Source organism: Pleurodeles waltl, chromosome 10, assembly GCF_031143425.1.
Source record: "Pleurodeles waltl isolate 20211129_DDA chromosome 10, aPleWal1.hap1.20221129, whole genome shotgun sequence".
NCBI lineage: Eukaryota > Metazoa > Chordata > Amphibia > Caudata > Salamandridae > Pleurodeles > Pleurodeles waltl.
The window spans coordinates 1,012,787,952-1,012,808,473 of NC_090449.1; the positions used below are offsets into that span (position 1 = coordinate 1,012,787,952).

Genomic DNA, 20,522 nt, shown 5'->3' on the forward strand with positions numbered 1-20,522 from the left:
AAATCCCAAAATACCCTCAGCGGTCTTTCGACCGCGGAGCGGTGTTTTGGTGGGGGAAGTCTGGCGGGCGGCCTCCGCCACCCGCCAGACTTAGAATGACCCCCATAGTGTAGGGAAACTATGCCAGCAATGGATGAAGGTCTCCTCACTAGATGCTGTTAAAGAATATCTTGGTCTCCTGTCCAATAACACAGATTTACAGGACCTCCTGTTAGGCCCCAGAAGACAATGCAGAAACGCTTCATATATGAAACATATAATGAAATTTGGAAACTTTTCCACCAAGAAGCGGCTGCCCGGTTAAGGCAAATAGATCAGGAAAACTTACAGAAAGCATTAGCCGTCGTAGATAATGGAATTAACACCTTGTCCGACCGCATTTACACCCTAAATAACATTGTGTCTTCTGCAATAGATATAGTACAGAGTGATGTGTTGTTTCTACAGTTAGGTTGTACACTACAAACACTGAAGGCAGGTCGCGTCCCCTGGCAAAATGTGCGCGCAAGGGAGATTTTTTCAACATTTAATTGAACGCGACAGCAAAAAATGATGGGTAAGAATGAAGCAACATATATCTTGTTGAGAATGGAGAAATTAGAAAAGTTGCCTTTTACTGTGGCTGAGGTACCTTCTGCTGAATGGTTAATAATCTGCTAGTTCATATCCTGCAGATATGAAAGGCTGGGAGATAATTACGTACACAAGGTGTGGGAGCTTCCCTTTTCGTACAAATGTTTCAGTGGCATAAAAGTTCCTAACAGGAAAACGAGCTGCACTTCAAAAAAAACGAAACCTTTAGTTTCGGTTTTTTTTCAGGGCAGGGAGTGGTCCCTTGGACCACTCCCTGCCCTGAAAAAATAATTTGGGGTCCAGTCACAAACTGGAAGGGGTCCCCTGGGGACCCCTTCCAATTTGCGAGTGGGTTACCATCCACTTGAAGTGGATGGTAACTGCGACTCCATTTGCGACCGCGTACGCGGTCGCAAATGGAATTGCATCCCACTGCGAGTCGCAAATAGGAAGGGAACACCCCTTCCTATTTGCGAGTCGGAAATGCATTTTGCGAGTCGGAGCCGACTCGCAAAATGCATTTCTGAATGGCAAAGTGGCTTTTGCGCCTCGCAAACGGCGATTTTCGCCGTTTGCGAGGCGCAAACACTTTGCTACATCTGGCCCCTATATGCCTTATTTTTTATAAGCCTTATTTCCGCATTAGCTTTGAACCACCTTTGACCAGCAAGGGGAGGGTGTTGTGTAGCTATTTTAGTGATGTTTTAGACACGCTGTTTTAGCTAACTAGGCCGGCAGCTGTGCACTTTAATGCAGTTACATTTTATTCAGCATTGCTTTATTATTCTAGCAGTAGCTAATTTAGCGGTGCTGTTTTATTTTCTCTATCTCGTTCTTTCGCCTAGGAAAGCACCACGTTCTTAGTAGGACATTTATTTCACTTTGTGCTTTCTTCAATGCTACAGTTAAATAGGGTTATCGCTAAACGTGGTATGCTGTGTCTCCAGAATTCACGTAGAAACACACATACATAGGGACCATTTCTTAGAATGTCAGCTGTTTTATTATTAACACACCTCTTTGTCCCAGATACGTTAGAGGCAGATTCCAGCCAGATGGCCACAACTGTTGGCTGATGGCTGCATGCTTCACTACGGCTACCTGCTTAGACAACTGAGCCCTGAACGGTGTCTCTTTAGACCTCAGGCCTCTGTTTCAGGTATGAGGAAAATGTTCTCCCAGGGAGAAACTCAAAGGGCAGATTGGGCTTAGTATGCTATGCTCATACTTAGCGTAGGTGAGGGGCTCTCGATCCACTTCCCTGTTTAGACAGCATGGTAGGACTGTTTTTGTGTTTTACACTGCTCCTATTATTTTTTATCATCCTTGTTATTGCTTCATGTGCTTTTATCTAAGACGCAGATATTTTAATAAATGTTTTTTTAAATATATTCTGCCTCCGTTGTCTTTGCCTGAGTGAGATCCTGGTAACTGAGAAAAAGGGATAAGACTGATATACCACGATCCCCTGGGGAGTCTATCTTACCATGAGCCCGGTTGCCACAATCATCTCGGTCAAAGATGGGGGTGCTGCTAGTTAGCTAGAAACCCAGGATAAGGGTGACAGGTGTCCCCTGGTGTGGAATTGTACTCAGTACCGACAATCCAGGTGATCCTACCGCCCAAATCCAGTAGCCTCATTACCATAATGAGAACCTACGCGACCGTGTACCTCACGAGCGGTGTCCAGAGGCCAGGGTGCAGGCAGTGGCGCCGGTGTCAGCAGGAGCGTTGTCGTCGGGAGGCCCAGGTTGCGCTGTGAGCAGGCGATGCCAGTCTGCGGGGCCCACAGGTCGCGGTATGAGCAGCAGCTCGGTGAAGTCTTCCGATGATGGCATCGTTGAGACCAGGGTCGCAGTGCGAAATGGGGCAGTGCAGCTCCGGATGGCGTCGGCAGGTCACGGTGCAGGCCAGCGACTTCGTTGGCGGCATCGCAATGGTTTCTCCTCTTGAACAGCACAATACACACAGTTCCCAGTGCTGTAGGTTGAGGAAACTGAAGTCTTTGGTGTCCCTGAGACTTCCAACAGCAGGCAAGCTCTACTCCAAGCCCTTGGAGAACTTTCTCACGCACAACACACAGCAAAGTTGACCCTTTTCCCTCTTTTCAGGCTGAAACAGCACCTGCAGGCCAGTCCAGCAAAGCAACACAGCTGTCATTCTTCTTCAGCTCTTCTCCTGAATCTTTCTTCCTCTTGATTCCAGAAAGATTCTAAAAGTCTGGGGTTTTGGGTCTTCTTCTTATACCCCTTTCTGCATTTTAAGTTAGCAGACTTCAAAGCAAAGTCTCAAGTGTTTGCAAAATCGTTACTTGTCCAGGCATGTGTGAGGGCAGGCACAGTCCTTTCAGGTGTAAGCGACCACTCCTCCCTCCACTCTAGCTCAGATGACCCATCAGGATGTGCAGGCTATCCCCCACACTCCTTTGTGTCACTGTCTAGAGGGAATTCACAACATCCCAACTGTCAAACTAATCCAGACAGGCAATCCACAAACAGGCAAAGTCACAGAATTGTTTAAGCAGGAAAATGTCTAATTTCTAAAAGTGGCACTTTCAAACACAGTCTAAACAACAACTCACTAAAAGATGTATTTTTCAATTGTGAGCTCAGAGACCCCAAACTCCATATTTCTATCTGCCCTCAAAGGGAGTCTGCGCTTTAAAGTTATTTAAAGGCAGCCCCCATGTTAACCTATGAATGTGATAGGCCTTGCAACAGTGAAACCCGAATTTGGCAGTATTTCACTGTTAGGACATGGAAAATACATCAGTACATGTCTTACCTTTTAAATACACTGCACCCTGCACATGGGGCCACCTAGGGCCTACCTTAGGGGTGCCTTACATGTACCAAAAGGAAAGGTTTGGGCCTGGCAAGTGGATACACTTGCCAGGTCGAACTGGCAGTTTAAAACCACACACACAGACACTGCAGTGGCAGGTCTAAGGCATGTTTACATGGCTGCTTACCTGGGTGGCACAATCAGTGCTGCAGGCCTACTAGCAGCATTTGATTCACAGGCCCTTGGCACCTCTGGGGCACTTTACCAGGGCTTGCAAGTAAATTAAATGCCAATTATGGATAAACCAATCAACAGTACAATTTACCTAGGGAGCACTTGCACTTTAGCACTGATCAGCAGTGGTAAAGTGTGCAGCGACAAAGAAACTGCAAAAACGGAGTCCAGTAAACCATAAAAACAGGAGGTCAGAATGCAAAAAGACAGGGAAGACACACCAAACATCTGCCAGGTCTAACAATGCCCTACCATATACTACAGGTAGGTTGTCAGAGCCAATTATAATTAGGTCTAATTTACATTTACCATTTTACACAGAGCACTGGCCCTGGGACTGGTTAGCAGTGCTCAGGGCACAGTCAGAGTCAGTAACCATCAGTATCAGTCAAAATGTTTGGGGGTGGTGTGGGCGTAGGGGATGACTTTCCCACAGGGTGGCATCACAGCCTGGCAAACAGTCAGGATCTGAGATTAAAGGTAAAGCTTCAAAAGGAAATAGCTGGCAATACCAGTTGTCCACCTGTTCCAGCCAATTTGTAACACCTGAGACAGGAACTCAAGGTAAATTTGGTGGAGTGAAAAGACATCTGAGACACTGGTTCCAAAGCTACCAACTGCAGCCTCAGAATATCAAAGAAGCACTACTCTGTAATATTCGAAAAGAGAGACACAAAGAAACAATATGAAATTAGAATAAACAAAACATACACACAGGCTTGGATCATGAGTTTGAAGGTACTATGGTCTGGTACTGTTATAATGAGGTACATCTGCCCAGTACTATCCAATTACCAGTTAAACATACTGGAATGGCGAATTACCTTGTGGGTCAGATTGTCATAGTTGTAAAAACCACAAAGGAGTCCCAATGCCATGGCGATTAACGCATATATATGCCACCTGCTTTGAGCAGGTAGCAAATGTAAGTATGGACCTCTGAGTGGTAGGGGGAGGGGGTAATGGGCGGAATAGGGGAGGGAAGGGAAAGGTAATTTCTTGTGAGAGGACCACTGGGTGCTCCCTCCACCAAACAAAAATGGAGAATGAGGCTCGGCTGCAGCTAAAGTCTCATGTGTTTTACCTGCCTGAATTTACCCCCTGGAAAAACTGGGTATGGTGTCCAATACTGGGAAAATACATTGTGGAATTACCTAGAATAGTGGTTCCCGACCTTTTGACTCCCGAAGACCCCAACCGAATATTTACTGGAAGCCAGGGACCGCCAAGCAATTTGTACGATTTATATTTCAAAAGTTAAAGCAATAATTTGCAAAAAATACATGAACAAGTACACACCAAACAAATACTCAAATTACTAAAGATATAATTATTTTAGATTGAATAAATATGCAAAAATTTTAACATTTTAATGGGAAGATGGTGCTGCATCTTGGAGACTAACATTTCAATGTTTAGTTTTATTTAAGAAAGCTGAATCCTCAGGTCAGATTCAACATTTCCCAAGCAATTTCTGTTTTTATACTTTAGGTACAACATTTTCACATAAATATGTGGTGGGGAAAGGAAGTAAAACGATAAGGGCCTCTCATCTCTCCATAGCCTCTCTGTCACATGTAATTCATTTGTTTTATATTACCTCTCATACCAGTGTAGGGTGTTGGAGCACTATGCTATGAACATAAAATATTGTTCTGTGTATGATACACGTTCTTTGCAGCAGGCATATTAACCAACTGTGCTAACTTTGAGTCAAAGCTGTCACTAGACAAAACTCCCATCTCTCTCCAGCAGCTACATTAATCAATAGAGTTACCTTGACTTTTTTATTTTTGCATGAAAGCTGCTAGATGTACAAGGAACTTTGCAGTGAGTTTAAAACTGCTGCACCAACTAATTATAAATATTAAAACAGAATGTGTTTGTCAGAGGTACAGGTGGAGAAGTGCCTTCCTCCCAACCAGGCCGGCGAACCCCCTGGGAGTGTGTCACAGACCCCAGGGGGTCCACGGACCACAGGTTGGGAACCACTGACCTAGAAACGTATAAGGAGGCATTGCAGAATTCCAAGAGTTACTTCTGCTCCACCTCACTTGTAATCAGACCCATACATGGACGTCATTTGAGACGCCAAGGGTCGTAGGTGCGACCCCTGGATTGCCCCTTGAGGCCACTGTCACTGTCTGCGTGACCCCTGACCTCAGAGGTGACAAAATCAGTGCAGGTACACAGGGGCAGCTCATCCTTACAGACGTCAACTGGGGCCTCACTTTCCTTGTTTTTTGTCATTCTTTTATTACACTAATGGTGAATAATGATATATTATTCATAATTAGTGTAAGGAAAATAGAGTTCAGTTAGCTGGAATATGACCCTCCCTGGGACTTGGCATAAGCAAAAAACGCTTTTAAATGTATGATGTTTCTATGGGTGAGAGTGTGTTTTTGTGAGAAGGTGTGTGTATGTGTGAATGTGTGTGTATGTGTAAGCAGGTGTGCGTAAGTGAGAGTAAAGGTCAAATGGCTCATTTGATGTCGCTTCCGCTAACCCTGGCATTTTGGTGAATTTACGTCAATGGACCCATAGCATCTAACACGTGGTTATTACAGGGAGTGCAGAATTATTAGGCAAATGAGTATTTTGACCACATCATCCTCTTTATGCATGTTGTCTTACTCCAAGCTGTATAGGCTCGAAAGCCTACTACCAATTAAGCATATTAGGTGATGTGCATCTCTGTAATGAGAAGGGGTGTGGTCTAATGACATCAACACCCTATATCAGGTGTGCATAATTATTAGGCGACTTCCTTTCCTTTGGCAAAATGGGTCAAAAGAAGGACTTGACAGGCTCAGAAAAGTCAAAAATAGTGAGATATCTTGCAGAGGGATGCAGCACTCTTAAAATTGCAAAGCTTCTGAAGCGTGATCATCGAACAATCAAGCGTTTCATTCAAAATAGTCAACAGGGTCGCAAGAAGCGTGTGGAAAAACCAAGGCGCAAAATAACTGCCCATGAACTGAGAAAAGTCAAGCGTGCAGCTGCCACGATGCCACTTGCCACCAGTTTGGCCATATTTCAGAGCTGCAACATCACTGGAGTGCCCAAAAGCACAAGGTGTGCAATACTCAGAGACATGGCCAAGGTAAGAAAGGCTGAAAGACGACCACCACTGAACAAGACACACAAGCTGAAACGTCAAGACTGGGCCAAGAAATATCTCAAGACTGATTTTTCTAAGGTTTTATGGACTGATGAAATGAGAGTGAGTCTTGATGGGCCAGATGGATGGGCCCGTGGCTGGATTGGTAAAGGGCAGAGAGCTCCAGTCCGACTCAGACGCCAGCAAGGTGGAGGTGGAGTACTGGTTTGGGCTGGTATCATCAAAGATGAGCTTGTGGGGCCTTTTCGGGTTGAGGATGGAGTCAAGCTCAACTCCCAGTCCTACTGCCAGTTCCTGGAAGACACCTTCTTCAAGCAGTGATACAGGAAGAAGTCTGCATCCTTCAAGAAAAACATGATTTTCATGCAGGACAATGCTCCATCACACGCGTCCAAGTACTCCACAGCGTGGCTGGCAAGAAAGTGTATAAAAGAAGGAAATCTAATGACATGGCCTCCTTGTTCACCTGATCTGAACCCCATTGAGAACCTGTGGTCCATCATCAAATGTGAGATTTACAAGGAGGGAAAACAGTACACCTCTCTGAACAGTGTCTGGGAGGCTGTGGTTGCTGCTGCATGCAATGTTGATGGTGAACAGATCAAAACACTGACAGAATCCATGGATGGCAGGCTTTTGAGTGTCCTTGCAAAGAAATTGGTCACTGATTTGTTTTTGTTTTGTTTTTGAATGTCAGAAATGTATATTAGTGAATGTTGAGATGTTATATTGGTTTCACTGGTAATAATAAATAATTGAAATGGGTATATATTTTTTTTTGTTAAGTTGCCTAATAATTATGCACAGTAATAGTCACCTGCACACACAGATATCCCCCTAACATAGCTAAAACTAAAAACAAACTACAAACTACTTCCAAAAATATTCAGCTTTGATATTAATGAGTTTTTTGGGTTCATTGAGAACATGGTTGTTGTTCAATAATAAAATGAATCCTCAAAAATACTACTTGCCTAATAATTCTGCACTCCCTGTATTAGCTCACCTTTCACTCCGCGGGAAAGTGCTGTGTCATGTCCCATTCCTACCAGAAATCAGGCCTAGAGCCGGATTAGCCAGTGAAGGCAGCATGGTGATGTTGGAATGTGATTCAAGTGGTAGCAGGATGGACACAAACATTCACTGCCTCTGTACTGTAGAAATGGAGAGAGGTAGCACAAGTGCAGTACTTCTAGAAGTGGAGCCACAGCGTGGTAAGGGAGCACAAAGTTAGGAAGAATAGATGAAAGAAAAACCCAGGGAATCATAAGGGAGACAGAGTTTGAAGGACAGGGAACCTTAAAAAAGGCACTAGACCATGGGTTAAAGTTAGACAGTGGCTTTGTCCCGCTTCCAGTCTCTTAAAGGTACAATAAGCACTGACTGTGCAGTTTTTCTTCCCCAAAAAAATGAGTGCCTCATTTCCTTGGATTCTCTCCTCTTCCAGGTCTCAGGAATGACAGTCCAAAGAAGGCAGGTCATCTTGGGCCCCTCTTTGGCTTTGTGAGGCCAGCAAAAGGCCAGATTCCTTTTCCCACAGAGAGTAGACTTTAATAGGAACTGCGCTCGGTCCTTTCCCTGACCGACAGGAATTTTCCAATAGTTGTCTTCTGCTTCTTTTTTCCTCAGATTACAGCGGCTCTCAGAGTTGTGAGTGGAATCAACAGTGGTTTTATAAGACTGAACCAGTGGTTGAATTCCATTCATGAACCTAATTATTTCCAGCACAAACTGCATGTCTCTTTTGTTGCTCCAGTGTGATCAATTCCATAAGACTCATGAGAAGAACACATTCCACACGGGCATATTCCATTGTTTTTAAAAAAAAAATAAAGAGGGCCCTTATCTACGGTTCCTTTTCTCTGCTTCCTAACTCCACACAGCAGCTTACCCCCGCCAGGCCTTCATGATCAAAGACATCCAAGCACCCCTATATTATCTTCATCATGGTAGGCTCACAGTTGTCTATGTGAGGACCAAAGTCTAAAAGAGTCTCCTGTGCTTCTTTCCTGCTGACATCTCTTTGTGAAACAACAGGTAGGATACTTGTTGAGAGGGCTGGTCTCCAGCAGGTGGAACATTTCCCATGCCACGAGATTTCCAAATCGAAAGACAAAGAAAACGATCACTTCTTTGTCACAGCAAGCCTTTCATCATGGGCATTCTGATTTGACCGAGAACTGCCAAAAGCAGAAGCACTGGTGTCCAGAAAGCTCAATGTCTTGGGAGAAACCTTATATTGATAGGTCTTTCATGCCATCTCATATGTAATTATGTCCTAGCTGCAGGGATCCAGGCAAGCAGCAACACCATGCACTACATTCAAACTGGATCTATAAAAAACAGACTGTAAAACCCATCTAATAGGCATTCTTGTGAGAGATAAAATAATATAGAATAGTAACTAATGTGTTTCAATCATGTCAACTACTTCGGCTTGGATCATGAGGCTATGCGGATGCTTCCCAGCCCATGTGCTTTGTTTCTGCCCCCTGCAAGACTGGTGAAAGCCATGCTAACAGCTGACATGAGGTGTTCGACTTTCATTCAATCTGAGCAGTAAGGACACGCTTATGGTGGGCTTATTCAAAATTCAAATATGAAACATGTAGGCAAAATAGTTATGTTTAAGAATGGCACATGTACTGATAGCCGTTTGTAGCCTCACCTATATCCTAACATATATTTAGCAATGTAAATTTTGTATCCTAAGGCCTGGGGGCGCTCCTACTGCAGTCTTTTAATTTCATAAGAGGATTATTTCTGATGCACAGCAATACTACCTGCCCTGCAGAGTTCTTTTTTTACCCCCTGTGCTGCAGAGTGCTTATTTGAGCAGAGGCATAATGCAAGCATCTTTACTCCAGTGATAAAGGTTGGCCATCCTTCAGGCCAAACCCAAAGAGCCTGAGGGACTGTTCACTACTTTCACCGGGGGTCCCATCATTTTGCATTATGCCGCTTAGTTTGAGTCCTTCCTGCCTGTGACTATTTCACAACTGGGACTTGAGATCAAGGTAAATAAAGGCCCTTCACAAATCTGGCTGGACGAAGAACCTAATTTAAGAATGGAGACGATTACTACAGGGCGTCATTTGCCTTCTTGGCTTCAGTAACAATCTAACTACTGGATGAAGGGTTTGGGAGGATGAGGTTCTGGGCATCCACTAGGACATAGAGATATATTTTCCTGGAAGACATACATTGTGTTTGAATTAGAGAAGTGGAGACATGGCTTAGAAGAGGTTTTAGTCTCCAGGAGACACGCCTGCTGTTTCTGTTTGGACAGGATAGGAATAGTGGCAGTTTTTGACAATATTCTAAATCTAACAGGTCTTGGACTACATCAGACTGTACTGTAATTAGGGGGTCCCCTTCAATAGCATCCTAGTTTGACTTCACAATAAACGGGTATGTTGAACCCATTCTCCCTGGTACAAACCTTCAGAATATAACAAGGTAAATATTCCTCCTTCCCTTGTGCTACCCTAAGGACTTGGTTACATCAGCTAGCCTCCTGGTGGCCTTCCATGCGAGCCCGTGGTGTTTGCAAACCTCTGCTAATGCCTGCCATTCAAGAATAGATTTCTTAAGAGCTGGGAGGTCCTGGATTCCAGGAGATTTTACAGCCTGCTGGCTGCCCTCATGGGAACATCATAAATAATTTGTTGCAGTTGTCCAACTAGTGGTCTTTTTCCAATAGTTTTTCCAATAGTTATGCTGTATTGTGTGTGCTACACCTAATGAGTGTAGATGTAGCAGAAGCCCCATAGGTAGATACTGTTGCTTTAGGTGGAGCACAATATTGTTGCCACCAGAGAAAAGTTGATTTCTCGGTACCAGGAGCAAGGAAAACCAGTTGCCCTCCTCTACGGACCAATAATTAAATTTTTATGAAATCCATCTACTTGAGAGCTGTCCATTGTGTGCCTCTACACCCCTAGCCTGAGGCTGTGAAGACCTAGTGAGATGCAAGTGTCTGCATTGTCCTATGAAAGCCAACATCCCTGCACTGCAATATGGATCTTGGAAGAGACCTTCTAATGTGTTCTCCAACATTGTGGAAACATCGTCGGATGAAGCCTTTAGTTTCACTCCACTCAGAAACCTTAAGGCACATAAGAACAATTAAGTCAGATGTAGAATCTTACACCGATACAGCCCTTACCTCATTCAGAGCAGGTTCACTCAGGGATCAGTCAACGAACCCCCTGAACAGAATGTGTCATTGTTATAGGATATTTGCCTTTTCCTACTGTCATGAGAATAAGAGTGGTCTACACTTGTCTTATCAGGTGGGGTGGGAGCTCGGACCCAGCTGGCTAGCTCTCCATGGTATGCCATGCAGACTCCCAACAGGAGGTTTCATTAACGTTTGAGGATACCATTGGAAATGACCCATTTGACAGCAACTCGCTCCTTTGCATTGTAAGATCTTTCTTAAGGTGGGAAGCAGTGTTAATATTAAGATCAATGTGGTGCTGGTTGAGTGATTAATAGCATTAATAACACAAAATAATTCCTGGGCCAAGTGGCAGAGAAGAGGCAGTGCCACCCACCTTGCAGCAGCGAGTAACTCCATTAATAACAGGAAAAGCCTGAGCAACCAGTTTTGCTTACAAACTATGACCTAATTTACAGACTGGGTGATATTTAAGACCACGAGAGGCCAAGCCTACAGAGTGCTCTCCTTCAGCTGTAAAAAGTGCATTACACACCTTGGAACCCACACGGCCTGCCCACAGGCATGGCACTGTTCACTGCCCTGGGGAAACAAAAGTGGTGCCATGTGTGCTGTGACCATGGAGGCCACCTTGTATTATCTGAGTGAAAGAAGACAGAATGTTGTATTCAGTGGAAAGTCAGAGAACCATTAGGGTCCAGATTAGGCATGTCAGAAGCATAACATAACATAACATAACATAACATAACAGAAGTAACATAACACCCCACACCACAAGATAACACAACACAAAATAACAAAACATAAAACACCACAAGATAACATACCACGACACAACACACTACAAGAAAACATAATACAACACACTGCAAGATAACACAACACAAAATAACACAACACACCACAAGATAACATAAGATAACGGAACACACAACAAGATAACATACCATAACACACCACATGATAATACATCATAACATAACACAAGACAGCATAACACACCACAAGATAAGACAACACAACACACCACAAGTTAACATAACATAGCATAACATAACATAACACAACACACCACAAGGTAACATAACACAACAACAGACTTACAACTGATGTGTGCTAGTTTGGAGGAGCATCCTGCTTCCAGCATAGCCTTTCGAGGTCACTGTGCACCGGGAGAAGTGGTCCTTACAGCTAGTGCCAACCACAATTTGGGCAGTCCCATGGATTATTGCTTTTAAAACTGCTCAGTTTAAATTCAAGAAGCCCTAACAGAAGGACATTACTGTACTCAGTTGTGTTAATAACCTTGAATTGTAAGACATACTATAAGGGTAGGTCCCACTGGCCCTAATATGAGTTTCCGGCTGGACCAGCAGGCGGAACAGCGTTTTGCCCCACTGGCCCAGTGGGAAACTCACCACAACATTGGCACCAGCGCATCATCGAGATGGGGACAATGTTGCGTGCGTCGGGTGCAGCAGCACCCGTTGCGCTTTTCACTGTCCGCTATTTGGGATACCGTTTGGTATAGGGTATTGAGGAGAGCGGTGGCTGTGTGTATTTACATCTGCCTTTTCTGTATAGGATTTAGGAGTATATTGTGGTCTATAGAATTTACTGTTATGGAAAGATTTTCCCCAGCTTTCTTCTACAGACCGAGAACAACATGTAAAGTAGCAGTTTGGTGCAGTGGTCTTCTTTGAAGCTAGATTGGAGGTAACTTACTAGGTTGCTCTCCAAGATGTAGTTTTTATTTTGAGCTTGTTCCCAGGTCTCCAGTAGTTTAGCCATAAGTGGAGGACTTGTGAAAGCCATGTAGTAGTTTGGAACACTCGCATCAACACCTGTTTTTTTTTATGTAACCTTTAGATAGTCTCTTTCAGGGTGTGTGGTACCCTACTTCTGGTTAGGAGAACATTTATGATGCTAAGCTAAATTTCTTCTTGTTATTTATTCAGCTAAGAACAACAGGATGGTGTCATCTATCTATGAAGTAGGCTTTGTGTCTCCTATCACTTTGTGAAAGAAGAATCTGTCAATATCTATAAAAGACACTTATTTAGTTCCACATTTATGTTTGATTTCAGTTGTTGATGTTTACACGTTCAATAAATCAATGTCTACTCTAATATTCTTTATTTTATCTGAGGAAAAAAAAAACTCCCAACTTTACTTAACCATCAGTTGAAGCTGAAGTGTTGGGATGTATCTTTTTTGGGGTCTTTATTTGGTGTGGCTGATTTGGTTGTTAATACCTTTCTCAAATATATATTCTTTTTTAATGATTTCTTACTCTCTCTAAAGAAGCGGAGATTACACACAAACACACATTTTTTTTTTTAAGCATGCCACTCCAGTCTACTTATTTATTTTCTTTGGGTACCTAATCATTTGGAATAACATAGGACTGAATGCTTAGTTTGCTTTCCTTTCTTCTTCAGAGGAACAACAAAGTGAAGGGCTAAAATCAATCGTCGATATTGTGTGAGGCTACATACATTGTTTGTTGAGCACCTGGAATTGTATTTTTTGGTGATCACTGATCTCAGTGTCACTGGATTAGAGAAGTGAATGTCCAGATATAATATGTCTTTGATTGCGTCCTGACCTTATGGGAATTGAAATATGATGGGGAACTGAAATAATTTGTGATTGGATTACCTAACTTAAAGGGGCTTTGAGGCCTGAACTCTGTCTTTGTTGATTATGATAAAATCCTAGCTACTGCCCTTCATAATCGTGGGGTATGAAGAAAGTTGAACAAGAACATTCACTTCCAAGACCTTTCTGATACAAGATATATCTGGAACCTTTTAGCATTCTCATTGGAGATTGGAAGTATACTTAAAGGTCTTTTATCCACCAAAACGCCTCAAAATTTCAACTACGAAATACCCAAGCTGAGCTGTATCCAGTGATTGCCTCAAGGAATCAATAGGTTTTTCACTTTGTTGCTGGCACTGCACATAGAACAATCCTTGTGGGAAGGGGCAAGAATAATGGCAGCCACCAGCCAAGCTCTTTTACTACCATCTACTTGTAGTCCCTACAAGAATAAAGGCAGTAGTTTAAAATAAGCATACCCAAAATAAGGCAACCAACAATGGGACCAAAACAAAGGCTTAACACATTGATAAGGGGAGTCGACAAAATAAGCTGCACAGCACAGCATAGTTTATGCCAATCATGGCAATAGCAACCATGAGACAAAACTTTTGGAGTATCTGTGGATGAATTTGGAGCTGGGTTGGAGTTAACATTAGGTCCTTTTTGTTTCCTGTAGCAAAATAAATTGAAATTGCCCAATGTGGTTAAAAATATCTTTAGTGGACAAGGGGCACTGAGGCCCTAACATGTTTCACGAACTACATAAATTCGATTTGATTATCAACAATGCAATCTATATCTTGGCAGTCAATAGTCTCGTTGTGCCCAAAATATTCAAGCTTGTGCAGCCTGCCTCATTATCCTGCAGAAATCAGCCTCATACTATCATTTTGTCCAGTTACATTTAGGTTCTGTTTGTTAATGAAGTGGATGCTTAGGGTCACTGTGAGAGACTTGAAATGTCCACTTCAATTTCAATGGTGATTTCATATTTAAATATTGATTGGAGTTGTGCAAATGAAATCATCCTCAGGATCTTTTATATAATGACTCAAAGCTGAGGAACGGAAGACAGCATTTACAATAATTGTGAATAATTAAGTGGGTTCAGTATTTTTTAATGGAAGAAACAATGTACTAATCAGTACTGACTCAGTATCAATTATTGTAACACAAACGTTTGTTCATGCCCTTCCGTACATGTTCATTGATATAATCGCCATCATTTCAGCATGATAATATAGGTTTCCTTCAGGGGTAACCAATTCCTCTTTTCCAGATGCTGGGCAGATTTGATATCAATAATTTGTACCATTGATTTATTTATTTTGATGGAATGTTTATAGCCCAGTGAAGTATTAAAATGCTCGATCGCTGCATATATTTTTGGAGAGGGGAGATTGTCTTACATTGGTGTTTCTTATTACCACCATCAGGCATTGACAGGTGTTCAGTTTGGCTTATCTACTCCTCGCTTTGCATTACTTTTTTCAGGGCGTTAATATACAGAGGGAGCCAGTGGCCCATGCACTGACTGTATACATGGTAAGCTAAAGACATTTTCATCAGTTTTGCCAACATCTAAGTGATCTTTAAGGAGAATTGCAGAAGTCTCCAAAATATTGAAGACCGGTTATTGCACAGCATATTGGTCTTCTTAGGATGCTGATTGTCATGGCAGTGGTTATGTTCATTAGACACCACACTGATGTTCGTTACTTGAATTCTCATCAGGAGTTGCATTGGGTGGTAAGACTTCTGATTGGTTACATTTAGGTTGAGGGAAGGGTGCATTGTATCTACTCTATCTTTGAAATATAAGATCAAATTTGGTTCTAAATTGCTCACCAATAATCATTTATATTTCCTACTCCTTGGCCATAGATAAAAACACAAAATCCAATGGTCTTGAGGCACTTTAGGTAAAATAACCCTGTTGTTATTACTGCCATTGCTAGCATGGATCCTACCCTGACCAGGGACCACATATGTGTCAGTGCCTATTTTAACAGGGAAAAGAAATGTGTACATACATCTCTTTAAGGTCATTGATAGTAACTGAGATACTGATTGTCGCAAGATAGTGGCCATTGATAGTACATGCTCCACTATTGTTGCAAGTGAGTGGCATGTGTGTTCATTTAGTCAGTATTATTATTTCCCAATTTGTGTTGTTGTTGACTCGTATCAGTCAAAAAAGTCTCACCTCTTTATCACGGATGTCGTTGTTCGCAGTGAGTCCAGACATAAGGCTCCTGTCGTGATTGGCTCGGTGTTAGTGCTACATTGAATATTTGGTGCTTGGAGTCTGAATGTTGGGTAAGTAGGGGCAAGATGGCAAGGGAAATAAGCCAAAAACCTAATGAGTACTAGTACCCCAATGTGACTACTTGTGCCCTTCTACTTGTAAGTTTTTGTCTTACTGCAAAGACAGTTAGAAGCAGGGTACCCATGGTCTACCTCTTAGCACAATGCAAATACATAAACAGAAATAACTGGAAACTGCTCAGGAGCAATGTACATTCCTTTTCATTCAAATACACATGGACTCATGCAAAGGTTGCATATTATACTGAACCTGTTTTTGAAGCAGCCACCACACTCACCTGCTCCTCAGACCATGACACACTATGCACTGGTATGGGCTGCCAAAGTAGATTTGGGTTCCAGATCTGCTTCCCAGTAGGCGGATACATTCCTGCCAGGTTTGTCTCTGCACTCATCAGAGTTCGATCCAAGTCCGTGCTGCACACATATATCTGCGTCCAGAGTATAAATAATGTGTTAGTAGAGAGCCTGTCATCTTTTTGTTTTTATTTTTGATTAACGCTGTAGGTAATTTACCCACAACATTTAAGACTGACACAGCCTGGACCTTATTATTACATGTTTTAAAGCAAACTCAAAACCTCGACTCAACTCAAACCTCATCCTCAAAGGGTTTAGTGTCTGATTTAGAAAATTGTGGTAATGTAAAGTCCTCCAAAAGGCAGTGGTACATGCATCCATATGTGACGAAATAACCACGGTGATTTGGATTGTACTACCTCAAGCAATGAATCCTTCCGTGGTAATTATACTGGATGAAATTATGTCAACACTACTGTTTAAAGGATTAAATGTCACCTCACTGCAGCTAACGTCTGCTTTACATGGCCAAAGGCAATAAGCAGTGGGGACTGGATGCAAGTGAAGTTGGGTGCAAGCAGTGGTTAGTGAGCAGGTACTGCAGCCAAGCCCTGTGCTCAAGGCAATGGCTGTGCACAGTGGGGGATTGGCAACACAAGAAGTTGGGAAGATAGTGCTGCCATCCTCATTTACACTTAGCTGAAGGCTGTGCATGCTGTAGGTTGACAGCAAAGGAAGATGCCTACAGAGTCTGGTTACAGGCCACATCCTACTGCCAACCCAAACTGTGTACAGCTGAAGGCTGTGTCCAGTGAGGGTCTGCTTGAAACAGGAGGTTGACTGTAGGGACTAGCTGCAGTCCAGGCCCTGTGGCTAAACCCACTGTGGAAGCCTAAAGGCTCTGCAGAACAAAGTGGTTGCCACAAAGTGAATCAGTCACAGGATTGCCAAAGGTATGGCACATCAGGTGTATGATGGTGGTTGTGTTTGTGTATGGTGGTGGGTGTTTGTGCTTATGATGGTGGATGAGTGGCCATATTATAGTGGGTGTTTTGGCCATTTCAAGTTGGGTGTGTGGAATGTAAATGGCAACTATGATAGTGGCTGTGTGGCCATATTAATGTGGCTTTGTTGGCATATCATTGTAGTTGCATGGTAGTCAAATACTGGCTCTGTGGATCTATGACTGTAGGTGTGTGATCATATATAATGGTGAGCTTGTGGCCTAATGATGATGTGTGAATTGGAGTTTGATATGGGTTGGTGGTGTGTTGTCTTCCTATGGTCTGGGTTTGGGATGTCTAAAGGTGGGGGCACAGACATTTGATGTCGGTGTGTTTGTTTATGATGGTGGGTGTGTGGGCATGTCATGACAACTGTGTAGGGGTATGATGGTGGGTATGTACCCATCTAACGATCACTAGGTGGGTGTATGATGGTGGATGGGTTACACTATAATAGTTGGTGTGTTTTGGTGTATGGTGTTGACTGTATTGATATGTGGTCGTATATGATAGTGATTCTGTAGCCTTATAATGGTGTTCATGTTATGGCAAAGTATGTTGGCTCCGAGGGCCTCTGATACTGAATGTGTTAGGGGTGTGAAGGTGGTTGTGGGTTCTACGAACATAGATGAGTTGGGATCTCATGATGGATGGATGGGGGTGTGTGTGGTAGGTGTGGACCTATGATCATAGATTTGTGATAATCTTATTGCAAGATTGTGGGCATATTATAGTGGCTGTGTTCATGTATGGTGGTTGTATTATGAACATTGTATGGGTGTATAATGAATGGTGTGTGCACATGGCGAGTAGTGTGTGGGTGTACGTTGGTGGGTGTATTGGCATTTGATGGCATTTGATGGTGGTATTATGTGAGCCTGATGGTGGACATGTGGGTGTATGATGGTAATTGTCTGGAAATGTAATTGTAGGATTAAGGAAATTGGATGGTAGATTAGTGGTCATATGATATTCGGAGGGTCGGATGATGGGTTTGTTGGTAACTGATAGTGGGTGAGTGAGAATTTGATGGGAGAGTGTTGGCACAGGATAGTGGGTTGTGTATATCTCTTTATGCTACTGTTCTTCATGCTGTTCACCTCTCTTTGCCTCTCTTACTAATACTGTGTCTCTGTTGCTCACTCTGATCCTGTCCCTCTCTATTTTGCTCTATCCCTCATTTTGTGCCCTTCGGCAACTGTCCCTTTACCCCGTCCACTGTCCCTGCCTCTCTAGCTCTCTCTTCTCCCACTGTTACTTTACCCCTTACCTCCATCCTCTCTCTCTACGTATGTTGCAATCATCCTTTTCATGTCTCTTTGTGCCTGCCCAGACGCTCTGCCCTGTTCCTCTGTTTCTGCCTCTGTTCCTCTATTTGTGTCCAAGCCCTTCTGTCACTCTTTGCATTCATTCATCTCTGCCCTATCCATGTCTTTGTCCAGATGTTCATGTTACTGAGTCTATCCTTGTCTCACTCTTACTATCCATGTAATTGTGCTGGTGATGGTAGCATCTTTGCTGAGATTGGAGTTTTGGCAAAATTGTAATAAAAAAGATATTAATGCCACTCCCCTTGTACATAGTTGGGGTCTGTTTCCCCCCTCCACCTTTATTCAAGTCAGGAGGGAGTCAATTTTTTTAAAACTCTCCCCATATTATTCCAATACCCCCACTTTGCCTAGAGAACGGACAGTACGGGTCCTCTCCACATTCTGGCCATCGAGGGGGTGTATGTAGTACACCATCTCCTATTTGCGCAATGACAAGGACAGTGTGTGCATACTTACTCATCCTCCCACCTTGCTTAGGGTTGGTGTAGTGTACTTTACCAGCTACCCATATCTTGTATGTGTGAGTTGGGTAAGTGTGGCTCCCTTATCCTCACTACTTTGTCTAAGAGTGTGGGGGAGGGATATCAATGGGCTCTCCGAGGGCCTGCTAGAGTTACCTGAAAGTAAGCTGAGATTTTCTGAAGGACATATGGGATATTTAAGGGTGAACAGAGGGATGAGCAAAGTATCTTATGACCGAATGGGGTTATCTGAAAGCCAACTGAGCCTTTTGGGCATGCTGAGGGCCTCTGAGAGCAGGTTTTAGGTTTTTGAAGGTGAGACAAAGATGTCTGAGAGTTTGAAGGTTGTTTCTGAGGCCACACCAAGTGTCTTGTGCGCATAGCGGTGGGATCTCTGACAGCCTGCTACGAGTGTTGGAGGTGATGCCAAGGGTCTCTTAGCCTTGATGCTATAGGACCATCTGTTAGAAATGGGATTTCCAGTTGGGTAGAGTAGGCACCTAAGCCAGGCAGAATGCACCACTCTAATCAGGGTAAGGGAGCTACACACCCAAGATAACCCCTGTTCACCCCTATGGCAGCTTGGTCAGAGCAGTCAGGCTTATCGCAGAGGCATTGCCTAAAGCTTTTGCACAAATCAGACACACTCCAGTGACACAATAAATACACCACAAAAGAGACTCCACACAAGGGTATATGAAAAGAAACTGTATTGCATATAAAATATAGACCAAAATGACATAAACCAATAATTACTCTGCAAATGAGGCAATTGTCATGAAAAATCTCACACTGTGATCAGAAGAATTTACTTTTAGGTCGCAATTAGCATGAAAAAACCTTTTTGTACATACAATGCAGTCCCTGAATTAGTACTCATTATCCTGTCAGTGCAAAGGTAAAGCAACATATATATAATCACATCAGGGCACAAAACGAAAGCATATAGATTTACCAAAGCATACCCCTGTACACATCAGTACCATACAAATCACCATAACATTATAGGGCACAGTTCTCCTGTGCTCTTCTTAGCACAGAAAACAAAATGTGGGGCCAGAGGTATCCGGGCTTCTACTAGGTATTATGCAGTAATTTAGATGCCCAATGTAGGGCACTACTATTAAACAGTATATGGTAACCCAACAACAACTGAAGGGCTCCAAGGCTCCTGCGTGCCTATTACATGTACCACATACCTAGGGAAAATCCAGATTCTGACCTCTGTGAGGACTCACCCTGCCCTACCACCGAAGTCCAGTGGCTCTGAGGTATGTCCAACATGAGGGAGTATGCCACACTGTAAGATTCGGTTGGAAGACCTTGCTGGGTCCCCGTGCACCAGGCCAAATCTCCACAACCTTCCTCAGTCTGAGAGGAACTGCTCTGGGGCAGCAGCATGTCTGGAACTCTCCGGGGCCCCCCGGACTGCGGCTAATCCACAATTGAGCCCGCAACAGAGAGACCTCCTGGAATCTCCTTCTCTGGGACCACAAAAGTGTTGCTAGTCAGCTGCCTGCTACATTGCGGCGCAGCAGTCGCTCCTAGCGCTCTCCTGCTCAGCCATGCTACCCTCCGGGGGCCTGAATCAGG

The 20,522-nt window shown here is 43.4% G+C and overlaps 1 protein-coding gene across 2 annotated transcripts in view; it reads right to left on the minus strand.

Moving 5' to 3' along the window:
* Nucleotides 1–20,522, minus strand: part of LOC138262134 (prostatic acid phosphatase-like) — a 257,511-nt gene that overhangs the window by 115,774 nt on the left and 121,215 nt on the right. For both annotated transcript variants that reach the window (XM_069211912.1, XM_069211913.1), the window contains one exon: nt 16,112–16,264. In XM_069211912.1, the coding sequence (XP_069068013.1) occupies nt 16,112–16,264 (153 nt within the window). The remainder of the gene's footprint in view (nt 1–16,111; nt 16,265–20,522) is intronic.